This window comes from Saimiri boliviensis, chromosome 8, assembly GCF_048565385.1.
Source record: "Saimiri boliviensis isolate mSaiBol1 chromosome 8, mSaiBol1.pri, whole genome shotgun sequence".
In the NCBI taxonomy this organism is placed as follows: domain Eukaryota; kingdom Metazoa; phylum Chordata; class Mammalia; order Primates; family Cebidae; genus Saimiri; species Saimiri boliviensis.
In genome coordinates this window covers 29,451,051-29,465,029 of record NC_133456.1, presented here as the reverse complement: position 1 = coordinate 29,465,029, position 13,979 = coordinate 29,451,051, and the positions used below count along the sequence as shown (strand labels likewise).

Sequence of the window (13,979 nt, the reverse complement as noted above, 5' to 3'; positions counted from 1 at the left end):
GCTAATTTTTGTATTTTTAGTAGAGACAGGGTTTTACTGTGTTGGCCAGGCTGGTCTTGAACTCCTGACCTTGTGATCCACCTGCCTCAGCCTCCCAAAGTGCTGGGATTACAGGTCAGGAATTCAAGACCAGCCTGGCCAACATCGTGAAACCCCATCTCTACTTAAAAATAAAAATTAGCTGGGTGTGGTGGCACACACCTGTAATCCCAGCTACTTGGGAGGCTGAGGCAGGAGAATTGCTTACACCGGAACTCAGGAGGCAGAAGTTGCAGCGAGCCAAGATCACACCACTGCACTCCAAAAATAGTTGCCTCAAAGTGCATTGTGCTGTGCCTAATTTATAAAATAAATTTTGTCATAGGTATGTATGTATACCAAAAACATAGTATATGCAGGGTTGGGTACTGTCCACAGTTTTAGGCATCCACTGAGGGGTGTTGGAATATATCCCCTGAGGATAAGGGATGACTACTACTATGTAGCCATGCCAACATACTGGTTCTCAGAGAGTTATGAGATTAAAAAGTAATATCCATGGCTGTTTGGGCACTTTCTTCCCAAATAAAATACCCAGTCAAATGTAACATGGCTTGATAATCTATCTGAGGGTGTTCATGGTGTCTGTCCATATATTTCAGAGTAAATGGCTTAAGCTTCTTTATAGGTATCAAGTTCTTTGACACTTGCAAACAATGTCAAAAAGCATAGTTTCTTGTATATTTTAGATTAGTTTTTCCTGATTATTTTGGGACACCTACACCAATGTTTTAAATATGGATAAATTTTAATGTAGAACTTCTTTTAAAAATACTTAATCCTCTTTATAGAGCAATACAACAAAAATATGTTATATCTTGGAGATTTACATTATAAACATAGTCACATTTATGAGCTTTAGTTTAATAAAACTTTTTTTTTTTTTTTTTTTTTGGGAGGGTGACAGAGTCTTGCTCTCTGGCCCAGGCTAGAGTACAGTGGCACGATCTTGGCTCACTGCAACTTCTATCTCCCGCGTTGAAGCAATTCCCATGCCTCAGCCTCCTCAGTAACTGGTATTACAGGTGTACATCACCACACCCAGCTAATTTTTGTATTTTTCGTAGAGATGGGGGTTTCACCTGTTGGCCAGGCTGGTCGAACTCCTGACCTCAGGTGATCCACCTCCCTCAGCCTCCCAAAGTGCTGGGATTACAGGCATCAGCCATGGTGCCAGGCCAAGTTTACTGAAACATTTTTATTTTACATTTTATTCCATTTATTACATTGTATTACAAATGTTTCATTAAAGCTCAGAAATGTTACTATGCATCAGGAATTTACACAGTCGTTTCTCATTTGTGTCATTCTCCTATTCAATAACATATAGTGACTGTCTCTTTATGGGTTAAATATCATTTTCTTAGCCAGAATTACAGACCTGCCCCTAAGTAATCCTACTTCTCCCAGTACCCTCACATACCACCCTTATAGCACTCATACCCTACTAGCAACTCTGGTATCTCATATTCTTCAGAATGTATCAAGCAAACAAAACTTAATGAGCACTACTATAAGGTACCGTAAACTACAAAAAGAAGACAGTTTTGCCCTTGTTGCTTTCAGTTACGGTACTATTTTTTGCTTAATTTCTAGATTTTTTTTGGCATGTTTATCATGTTTCCATAGGTAAAGTGGGCAGAAATCTCTTTCTACTTTGTATTTCCTGTAAATGCTGTTTGAATAATGTTAATATAGGAGATTATGGTTAGATACTTATTTTTAATCAACATGATAATTTTGGGAATTTATTACTAAAATTTATCAAAGCAAGCAACCAATGAAGCCGTATCCTTCACTGTCATTCATCAAACATAATACTTGAGTCCCTTTACTATACAAAAAACAAATAATACAAGAATACGGAGACATACTTCCTGATTCCACAGAACTTATAATCTAGAAACACAGCCCATGAAAGCATTTCAATACAAACTGGTAAATAATAGGAACGGGAAAACCTAACTCAGCTGTCAACTGTGGTTAGAGGCAGGCAGGCAGGCAGTGGATAGTTCCATCAGTGGTGATTCCTGAACTGAGTTTGAAGCATGGGCAGGAATGAGTAGGTCAGACACATAACAAAGAAGAGCAGTCTTCATCAGACATTTAGCTTGCCTGAAAATCACAAGCAAGCACAATCTAACAAGTTAGTGAAAGTTTCTTGAGAAACACCGTTTATGTTTTGGTTTTAGTTTTTTTCTTGATAAAAACTTAAAATTTTTAGACTCTTAGAATCAACCTACCCTTGACTTATTTTTCCAGTTTTTATTCTGTGGACCACCATTTCATGGCCCATCACATAGGATATTACCAAAAGTGTGCAGGTGGCATCTGGCACATATCTCCAATCCTCCATCACCATCTCTGGCTTATGCACTTGTTCATCTGATCTCCCAAACCAGAAACCCTGAAATTATTCCAAATTCCCTTGCTCCCCTCTTTTAATCAGTCATCCTGATCTGTCAACTTTACTTCTAAATATTTCTCAAATACACTGATTTTCTAGGATAGTCACTGAGAGGGGTGGGAAATTGCTCAGTGACAGATAAATGAAATAAGAGGCCTCAAGATTATAAGTCAGTTTTCAAAGACATACATGTGGCCAACAAACACAAAAAAATGTTCAACATCACTAATCATCAGAGGAATGCAAATTACAACCACAATGAGATGCTATCTTAAACCAGTCAGAATGGCTATTATTAAAAAGTCAAAAAATGGCTGGGTGCAGTAGCTTATGCCAGTACTCCCAGCACTGAAATGCTGAGGCAGGTGGATCACTTGAGGCCAGGAGATAGAGACCAGCCTGGGAAACGTGGTGAAACCCCATCTCTACTAAAAATACAAACATTAGCCAGGCATGGTGACATATCTGTAACCCTAGCTACTCAAGAGGTTGAGATATGAGAATTGCTTGAACCCAGGAGACAGAAGTTGCAGTGAGCCGAGTTTGCACCACTGCACTCCAGTCTGGGCAACAGAGACTCCTGTCTGAAAGAGTGATGGCAAGGATGCAGAGTAAAGGCACAGCTTATACACTGTTGGGAGGAATGTAAATTTGTACCACCTTTATGGAAAACAATATGAAGATTTTCTCAACTAAAAATAAAATTACCATCCAATCCAGCAATCCTACTAGTAGGTATCTACCCAAAGGAAATTACATTTTTAAATCATCTGTTTATCTCAATACTATTCATAATAGCAAAGTTACGGAACCAAACTAAGTGCCCATCAACAGATCACTGGATAAAGAAAATGTGTATATACTTATATATACATATACATATATACATACATACACACCACAGAATACTACTCAGCCATAAAAAAAAAAATGAAATCATGTCTTTTGCAACAACATGGATGGACCTGGAGGCCATTCATTGAAATAAAACAAAATTTTAAAAACCACATGCTCTCGTAAGTGGGAGATAAATTCTGTGTACACATGGACTTGGACAGCAGAATCATAGACACTGGAGACTTCAAAGGTGGGAGGGGGTGAGACATGGGGAAGAATTTACTGGGTACAATGTATACTATTTGGGTGAGGGTATACTAAGCCTAGATTTCACCACTATGCGATATATCCCAGTAATAAAAGTTAAATGGATATAAATCTATAAAAATTACAAAAAACGTTTCTAAAGAAAGACTGGAAGTCAGAAGCTTCGAGTTCAAGATGTGCTTTTCCATTATCTCATTTTCTAAATGTAGGGTATGAATCTCAAAATTTAACAATTGACAATTTAAAAAATACAAAAACTGCCAAAGTAAAATAAACCATCTTTTTAAATATCTACGTTTCTTGGCCAACTGGGCTATATTACTTGATTTCCAAAGGGATTAGTGGTTACTCATCCACAGTTTAATTGTTTTGTCATTTTCTAATGCTGCTGATGCAATGAGGTTTTCTGTAGGATGACAAGCTGCTGAGATCACGACATCTGTATGGCCTTGTAATTTCTGTACAATCTCTTTGGTCTGAAGGTTCCAAATGTAAACCAGGTTATCCTCAGAGCCAGACACAATCCACTTTCCACCAGTAACTGAAAAATTGGCAAATATGCAATATTTCTCATTCTTATGACCAGTGTATGTTTTCAGGCATCTGCCTCTGGTATAATCCCATAGTTTAAGAGTATTGTCCAAAGTTGCAGTGAGAATATATTTACCATTTGGAGAAAATTTCACAAAAGAGACAGGAGGGTTATCGTCATCAACGAGCGTTTTTAAACACTGGCCTGATGCAGCATCCCAGATTCTACAGAGGCCGTCATAGCTACCTGATACTATCAAGGACCCACTACAATTAAAATGAACAGCAGAAACTGGGTCAGAATGAGCAGACAAAGTCTTGAGGCACTTTCCTGTTTTTACCTCCCATATTTTTACAGTCTCATCAAAAGATCCTGAGATGATAAGGTTGGATGGTGGATTGAAGTTACAACAAAAGACATAATTACTGTGCCCCTCCAGCGTTTTCAAACATTTTCCAGATCTTGCATCCCATAATTTTAGAGTTTTATCATCTGAAGCAGAAACAAGACGACTGGAATCTGATGACCAGGCAACATCTGATATTTCCAGATTATGACCATAGAGTGTTTTCTCGTATTTTCCATCATATGCTCCCCAAATTATGATTAGCCTATCAGCAGAAGAACTTGCTAGCCATTCTCCATTAGGACTAAACTTAACTGATGATACTGCTTCCGTGTGTCCCACGAGAGTACATTTAAGAGCGTAGTTTGGGTTTTCAGGCACTTCCTTGCTCTGATTGGCCGATGAGGAGGGGGCCAACGGTGCTTGGGCATCTCCTGACTCCTTCGTTGCCATGTCTCTGGAGCTCCAAGTTCGCAGGTGTACTAGGCGTCCAGCCCTGGACCAGGCTGTCTGTCCAGTACTTTGGCTTTCTGCCCAGCAAAATGAAGATAAACACATTTGATTTTAAAATGTACGATTCTGAAAGCTTAAAATTTATGAAGTCTTTAAACTATGTGATATACTGAATCAGCAGCACGGCTTGGACTTCAGATTTTCATCTTTTCGTTAAGTACTTGAGAAATACTGTTAGAAGGATCGTGTGCGCTGTCAGCAAGCAGGACACAAATGTTCGGCATTCTGTTAATGCATAAAGCCTTCAAAGCACAGGCGGCGTGATGGAGACCCTTTACAGAAAGCATTCTTCCACCGCCGCCCCCCTCCCCCGCTCCGAAATGTTTCAGAATGCTGAGCAACCCTACCAGTCAGACTAGGTACTTGAAGATGAATGAACTGCCGCTTTCAGCAGATTTCAGAAGCCTAAAGAAAACCTACGAAGCCACCGAAACGGGAAACCCTAGCCTGCCGGCTGTTTTTCCACGTACCGGCCGGTGTGAACTTCCGCGTCGGTCTCCAACAAAGCCGGAAAAGCAACCTGGCGTACGTACAAAGGAAGTCCCTCCTACCGCTACCGAGCTGAGATGACCAATGGAAGAAGGCCGTCTGTCCCTGCGCAGAAGGAGTCGTCGCTATTTCCGGTCCTTTCCGCCCCGCCCTTCAAATGCAAAAGCGACTGCATTCTTGGTTGAATGCGTTAGCTGGGCAGGGTTTGTCCCAGACCCTGCAGGCTAGTGTGGGAAGCCGTGGAGCGTTATTTCAAAGACCGTTCAAGGCTATGACTATAACTAGTTATGTTCTATTGTTCATTCATGTTCTGATATTAACACGTAGTCCTAACATTGTACTCCTTAAGAAATTAGGACTAAGAATTTCAGTTTGCTTGCTTGGGAGGCGCAGGATCTTTAGTGACACTGCTGTGCAGGAGCATGAAATACTGATACAGGTAAATCCAAAGTGGCAGAATAAAGATTTGCATTGTGGGTTCTTCATTTTTGAGAGTTTTGCTCGTCGCCCAGGCTGGAGTGCAATGGCGCCATCTCCGCTCACTGCAGCCTCTTACCAGGGCTCGGGTGATCCTCCCACCTCAGCCTCCCACAGGAGGCTGCCACTATTCCCAGTTTCACTACGTTGCCCAGGTTAGCCAAGCAAAATTTCTTACATGGTCTGATTAACAGTTTCTACTTCTGCTACCCTTAACTTTACCAAATAGGTGCTTTGGAAGTTTCCTTTCTATAGAAATCAACTAGGCTTCTTTGTATTTCCCATAAACATCTTAGAAATCAGCCTCTTATCTATAAAGGTGTTTCCCTTGCCCCTCAGTATTTTAACTACCTAGACAGATGTGTTGCCACCAAATGTGGCAATTTTTTATTTAAAAACAATTTTTTTGTACGAGCGTGGGATCAAACCGTAGCCTCGGAGTGATAACCACATTAAAGAATGTCTTAACTTCCTTCACAGCAATTCTTGACTACCAAATCCAGTCCTCAATATCAAGCATTAATACAACTATATATATACCTAGTTGCTAAAGACCACTAGCCAATGTATGAAAATCTAGTTGGGCTAAATATGGAGTGGCCACATAACATTATCTGAACTGAACATTTTTAAAAGTGAAAGAGGGCAGTAAAATAATTCACAGGTGTTAGCTGACCTACAAATGTAAAGTGGGACTGTCCCCAGCCAACTAGTACTTCTGACTTCCAAAGAGGACACTCCTCATAATCGTAACTCAGTCTTGGAACATTCCACACTCTATCATATAGTTTATACCTCAGCCTGCTCAGGTCTCTCTCAAATTTGGTCCTGTTCTCTCACCACCCACTATGGTCTTTTGGGTTTCTGCTTTCTCCTTACCCATCACTGTCTTAATAATGCCAGGCCCACGTCGGGGTAAAGCAATGATCTTTATTGTGGACACCCAGTGGACTCCACTGGTCTTCCTCTGGTTAAGTGAATATGAATAAAGAATTAAATGAGTAATTTTACTTTCTGCAAAAAACAATCACAGAAAGGACTGTATATTAAAATTAGAGAAAACAATGACTTCTTCAAAATTCAAATGAAATGGAGCAACAATCATTCAAGCTATCTTTAATGAAGTTGTAAACCCAGTATTTTTTTTTTTTTTTTTTTTGAGGAGTCTTGCTCTGTCACCCAGGCTGGAGTACAGTGGCACAACCTCAACTCACTGCAACCTCCACCTACCTCCCAGATTCAAGCGATTCTCCTGCCTCAGCCTCATGAATGGCTGGGATTGCAAGCATAGATAATGGCCTGCTAATTTTTATTTTTAGTAGAGACAGGGTGTCGCCATGTTGGCCAGGCTTGTCTTGAACTCCTGACCTCAAGTGGTCCACCTGTCTTGGCATCCCAAAGTGCTGAGATTACAGGCACGAGCCACCATGTCTGGCCGCAAACCCAGTAATTTTGTACAATAGATAAAACAATGTAGTCTGCAGGAACTAAGGCTATGTTTTGCCTCAAATGTTTTTTGTTTTCAGAAAAAATACTTGGGGTCAGTGGAATCTTTCCAACAAAATAGAAGAGAAGCAGTCATGGAGTGAAGAAATAAACCATCTTTCTGTTTCTATTCATCTAGAGAAATGGCTAAAAAAAAGTATGTGACACATACAATATGTAAAAAGGAAAAATCCCTGTTTAATAACCTAAGGCAACCACCAGCTTCCATATTGGTTGGATATAATAAATTTTTATCTTTACTGTAAAATATACCTATCTGCTTTTCTAAGACAGAGTTTTTTTGTTTTGTTTTGTTTTTAAACACAAGACCTATCCTATGACAATGTTTGATTTTGTAAACTTCAGGTCAAATCATGTCTTCTGAAAAGTAACTACAAATAAAACACTTGCATGTTGAGACACTTGCTCGTTAATCCTGGTTTCAAGTTAATGGCCTGAAGAAATTCCTTTGAATTTTCTTAATCAAGCGCCTTTTACTAGCATCACAAAGATGCATGTATATTCCTTGACTTAATATATATTGACTGTCTACTATGTGCAAGGCACTCACCCATGGCCTGACAGACCACTTTGAAGCAGGATGTGGAGTGGTCAGAATGACTTGAGGTAAAGCAGAAATACTCAACAACCAGTACATTAAAAGGTGATTTTAACTTTTGACCTTCCTTGGGATGACAGTCTTTAGAAAGAAGTAGACTGTATTAAATTCACATCCATGGCACTGCTTTCTAAGGCAGTCATTCTTCAAAGCCTTTCCTTCATTGTCAATACCTTCAACATTTGTGCATTTGAATGGATCCATGTGTTTAGTCATTATGTTATTAAACACAAAACCATCATCTGCACATTTAAAAAAAACCTGTTACCACACTTCTCTGGTCATACATAATGTTAGCACCACAGAAGGGGAAAGATGCTTGGCCTGAGAGAGTCTACATTCCAGTCTGTTTAACCTAAAAAAAAACTTAAGCCTAATTTTGTCATTTCAAGGGTGCCGATGGTGAGGAAGAGTCAGGAAGAATGGTCCAACAAAAAAAGGCTGGCCCAGCTGTGGCTGCCAAGTCTAGTTCTGGGAGTTCCTGGGCACAGATCTACTGTGTGGCCACTGTTTTCTTCAAGACACAGAATTTAAAGGGCTCTTCCTCTCCCTTGGACAGCATCTAAGGGTTGTAACCTTGGGGCAAAGTAATTTCTCTTAAGTCTTCACTTTGTCATCTATAATATAGTGATAATGATCAAAGAGTATTTGGAAGATTACATGAGAAAAAAGGAAAGCCCTTAGCCAGGTATCTGGTGTACAACAGACAATCAAATAAAGACAAGTTACCTTAATTTGACCTATGGGAAAACACTCTGGGACTTCGTTTACCCTTAGTTGAAACAGAATGGAAGTTCATCTACTTTTCTTCCTTCTTACCCCAAGCTTCTAGATGTATTTTATGTCCCGTAGTAATCTGATATTTTAAATTAGCATATCAAGTTGCTTTATCACATATTATGATGCCCTGGTACCTGTTGTTATAACCTGTCCTGACAGTGAACTATTTTATGGAATTTTTATGATAGCCAACTTATTACTATAGTAGTCATATCTGACCTTCAATATTTTTTTAATTACCCTAACTTCTGATGACAGGAAAAGGTAGACCAAAATATTTCCCAACCTGGCAGATATATATTTAATCTGTTCACCTCACAACAGAAAGAATACTGAAATGGATAAAAATTCAGATTTGAGCCTTCCATGTATATAGGCATACCTATCTTTGCAAATGAGCCCATTTTGGAATGCAGGAGTTAGCATACATTATGAAAGCTGAAAGCGAACAATGCTGGTTTCTAAAAGTGGATCCCCTTTCTTCACTGATCATCTTTAGATACCACAATTTCCAATATACTTAAAAATCATCAACCCCTAAAAAGTTATGATTTACCTACTGATATAAAACTTACAAGAAAGAAAAACCCCTTGACTCCAGGTAAACCTTTTCATAACGCATCCCCAAGTTGGGAGATTAAAGAGCTGAAATGTTTATTTTGCACTAGAGAAGTAAATTCAAAGTTACCTGTGGGTAGACATGTACAATAGAAGATTTAGTTGACAAAGTTTGGTTTATAAAATATACTTACATATTGTTTCTTAAGCAAAAATCAGCAGCAACCTGGAATAACTCAGATTTTTTATAAGATAATTGCCAATCTTTTTCTCTGGGATGATAATGCTGAAAATGACCCACAGCCAATCAGCTTCATCTGGTACATGGAAGAAACAATCCTAGGGCAAGAGAGTTTTCAAAAGCAGAACTGATAAAGGTAAGTGTTTAAAAGGGTCTTGATTAGTTAATGACAGGAACATGAAAGAAAGTGTTCCACAGATAACTCTGTCTCCTAAATCTCTCCTTTCTTCTTACCTGTCATCTACCTTCCCCAGAATTTCTCAATCCAACCACATCTACCTGCTGGTCCATCAGATACCAAATGCCTATACATCCAAAATTCCTTAATGCTTCTCCCCACCGACCCCCACCAAGGTTCTCATTACAAAGAATATAGATTGGAAGTTTAGAGGATGGGGTTTAAAAAAAAAAAAAAAAAAGGAAAGGTAAAACAAAGCCACTTTCCCCAATCCATGTAAAAAAACTCCAAAAGGGTTTTCATGTATTGAAATTAACATGCTTTTGTAATGAGCAACACCTTAGTGGTAGGGTATTCAATGAATTTAAGTTAGCAAAATTTGACAGGCAAAGAATTAAAAACAAGATTTACAGCTGCCCCTTAAAATGTCATTTCCATCACCAAAAAGCCTGCTTCAGTACCAAGTTCCAACATACCTGAGTATAATTATGCTATTTAACTTTTAGCCAATTCCAACTTTGATGCTTTAAGAAAAAAATCACTTTGTTTTTTTTTAAAAAAAAAAAAAAAAAAACTTAGATCTTACAGTTCATGAACTTCTAGGACAAGATAAATTCCTCTGTTTTAGACACAAAATAGATCACGTCAGTTAAATAGTCTTTGTTTTAATTCATTCACTGAAACATCTCCAACTACTAGCAAAAATTCCTAATGCACACTACTTTTCCTGATGTGGGGAGACAACTGTGTGCTTTATATTTTTCCCACTCAAATTGGTTTATAAAATGAATATTTTCACGATCCAATGGAGGGTACATAATTTAAAACATCCTATAGAAATGACATGTTACCAGTAATTTACAATTTAAAAAAACAGCCACAAAAAAGTCAAAGCTAAAAACAAGATTTTTACTATGAATCAGTGCTTCTATTACCCTTCTGAAAGAAGTTATATTTTAATGTGATGTAAAGGCAACATTGAAATTTCTTCTTTAAATTAACCACCTAATTTATCCCTAAAATTACAAAGATTCGAAGTCTTTTACAGGTCAAGTGCAGTAAACTAAAATGTTCTCTCAGCACAAAGCAGCACTAAAAAAAGTAACAGTTATAGATGGAAGTTGACTAGTTTTGCAGTGGCTGCTCCATCAATAACAAACAGACATCAGACGGTATCCATCCCAGATCACAGACACTACCACAGACTAGATGCGAAGAATGCGTCACACTCTTGGCTGACAAATGTCCTTTGTCTTTGACTCTAGCTTGAATGAAGTGGATTTTTTAAAAGTTTAAATCAGGTCACATAAGTTGGCTGCTTAAATAACATCGTGATGAGGTATGAAAGCTCTGAATATCCCTTACATTCAGCAGGATTTACCAGAGATGTATAATAGCTTGTCAGGGGCAACTTCCGAATAGTTTTTACACTTTGGGGTTTTAATGAATTCTAGAAGAGGACAAGTCTAAAAAGGTTTACAAGGATATGCTCTGAAACAGAGGTGAGCAACTTTTCCTTCAGAATTCATTCTGAACAGCACATCAACAAAAAAATCTTCTCTGGTAGTGTATCCCAACATTGAGTCAAGATGGCCAACTGGCACCGAGAAGTCATATTGAACTCATTTGCAGTTCTCTTGGCAATTAAGCATATTTTTTCATTCCAGTCCAAGAACAAATGTGGATCATTGAACACAGTACTGGAAGCGTCATTTGCAGGTACAGATTGCAGTCATCATTAAATGAGCCAGAAGGCGGATACTGTTTTTATTTTGCAAGAGTGGGTAAGGGGAAGCGGCACAGTACTAGCAGGAGATGAAATTAAATTATTAGGGAACAATGAGGTTGTAAGAAAAGACTACTGTCCTTATTTGGGTTAAGCAGGTCATGTTGAGAAGTTGGTTATTTTTTTCAGATAAGAATGCTACATTAAAGGAATCATGTGCAGCATGAAAACATTAGAATCTAGCTGCACCTAAGAAAAAAAATCCCTAAGTTACTTCCAAAAGTATGTGTTATTTGCCAGTCACAGAAGGGAAAAGCACCTAGGGTGAACTCCAATTTTTTAACGAGGACCTTGATCAGGACCAGAAAGCCTGAAACATTTGTTTTAATGTAGAAACACACCCTCTAGTCACACTGGTTGCATCTGGGAAAACTGGAGCGTTTTTTCTTCATTCGTTTTTTTATTAAATTATAGGATATGGTTTTCGATTACTAAGTATTCGAAATCCTCATACCAGCAATAGAAATGAATCACTTCCAAATCCTAAGACACAAAGACCAAAGAGAAGCAAAAGCAATACAAATTAACACGTGCCCCTCTCCTTTCTGCTCTAAGGGAATCTGCAAACCAGTATCACATTTAAGAGTCAAAGTGTTAATTCTTCAGCATTCCTGACAACTAGAAAGCACATTCACTGAAGGCTGAAGGTGAGGAAGTGGATGGTTTAACTTTAATATCTGAAGAATGGCGCCAATAAAGAAAACCATCCATTCTCAGTAAGGATTAATGCAAATCTGGCTAGAAAAAGCCACCAGGTAATCCAAAGGTTCACTGTGGAAGAACTCATGAAAAGTACTCTGAAGTATACACAACAAGTCTAAACATCTCCCTTGTCATAAGTAGTTGTGTAAAATTCAAGATAAAGATTTAGTCTCATCTTTTAATGTCAGTTTTTTTCCCCCATGTTAAAGGGAATAAGGAGGAGTCCTCTTTTATTCCCCCACAAGAAAAAGGGAGCCACATTAATATGTATATATTCCCATAACTCTAATATAAGTGCAGATCTCCAAAGCCTAGGGATTTTTCCACAAGAGAGTGGGCCGTTCTGGTCACCCTTTTATTAGAAGGGTATTCCACCACAGAGAGCCGGAAGTTTTCCAGATGTGTGTAAGAGAGCAGGTGCGCAAGGCAAGCAAATGAGCGCAAACAGTTTTATGGAAAACATTTGAGAAGTTAGCTCCATGAGGACTGTGGGCTCCACAAGAGGACTCGACTAGGTATCCTGGTCTGACACAGGAACGTGAAAGCAGAGTATTGCTTCAAAGCTGGAAACCTTCCATAGGAGCCTCACACTGTTGGAAGATGTACTGCTGCTGGTTAAGGTCAACCTGGGGTGCAATGCTGCTGTCTTCATCTTCGGTCCCGAAGTAATGCTCAATAAGATCAAAGGCCTTCTGGTAGATCTCCTGGTTTTCATGACTCTGTAGGAACTCAATTTTATCCAGACCTAAAATGAAGAATAAAGGAAAATCTTTATTGAAAACTTCAATAAATATTGGAAATTCCGTAACTATATATTCTCAAACTACATTTTATCATATAGCTCCATTCTTGATGAAGAAAGATTACTTGTATAATCTTGCTATTTTATAATAGCACAGAAATGACTGCTGGGATTACAAATCTGAAAGCTAGTATTATTAACTAACATCTTAAATACATAGGCAAGCAACATCCAGTCTGCAGAAGCAGCAATTTCCCTAAAAGTCCCCTTTTCATCCAGTGCCTAGCATAGCATTATTATTTTTACTGAACTCTATCTATGACCCAATTAATTCTTGGCCATAACTTCTTCATCCAAAGCATCTTACCATAAGCTTCTTCAATCAAAGCACAGTAAGGGTTAATGCCAGTGCCATTCCTTTTGGCTTCTTGTTCTCCAAGCCTCAGGATATTTTCCAAGCCATTTAGGGCAACCTGTACAATCTTAGAGTCCATGACTGTGAGGAGATCACAGAGCGGCTTGATACAACCCAGTTCTACTAGGTACCTAAATTAATTAAAAAAAAAAAATGTAGTCAAACAAAACTTTAAATTTTGTTAAACAAATGAAATTAGTGAATGAGTTATCCTCAACCTCACTGCAGAGACTTTAAAAAAAAAAAGGCACTCTTTCAACCATATAAGCTATACCTTTTCACAAAAACAAAAAACCCCAAACCAGTTCTCCAGCACCTTTCTCCATTCTTTTCCCTTCACAATTTATGCATTCCGAAAACAAGAATCCTCACCTAATAATACTCTGAAATAAGCAACTCAACACAATAGCACAGTTTTGATTAATTTCATCTCTTTGTTTCCATAGATAGCCACATCTCTCAAACATGACACTCTTGGTGCTAAAAGCCAACACAAGCCCAATAGGTCAAATCTTTCAAACATGATTAGAATTTTAGTAAAGCAAGTTGTGGGAGGAATAAACAAA

The 13,979-nt window shown here is 38.4% G+C and overlaps 2 protein-coding genes across 3 annotated transcripts in view; both read right to left on the bottom strand.

Moving 5' to 3' along the window:
- Positions 1-158: 158 nt before the first annotated feature.
- Positions 159-10,204, bottom strand: WDR5B (WD repeat domain 5B). The gene is made up of 2 exons (XM_010352416.3): positions 5,412-10,204; positions 159-4,958 (listed from the first exon to the last, which is right to left on the bottom strand). Exon 2 carries the CDS (start codon positions 4,879-4,881, stop codon positions 3,889-3,891), a length of 993 nt encoding a protein of 330 aa, XP_010350718.1. The 5' UTR covers positions 4,882-4,958; positions 5,412-10,204; the 3' UTR covers positions 159-3,888.
- Positions 10,205-11,934: 1,730 nt separating this feature from the next.
- The window catches only part of KPNA1 (karyopherin subunit alpha 1), a 78,272-nt gene continuing 76,227 nt past the window's right edge, over positions 11,935-13,979 (bottom strand). For both annotated transcript variants that reach the window (XM_003941650.4, XM_010352417.3), the window contains exons 13-14: positions 13,366-13,544; positions 11,935-13,001 (exon numbers count right to left, since the gene is read on the bottom strand). In XM_003941650.4, the coding sequence (XP_003941699.1) occupies positions 12,814-13,001; positions 13,366-13,544 (367 nt within the window). In that variant the 3' untranslated portion in view covers positions 11,935-12,813. The remainder of the gene's footprint in view (positions 13,002-13,365; positions 13,545-13,979) is intronic.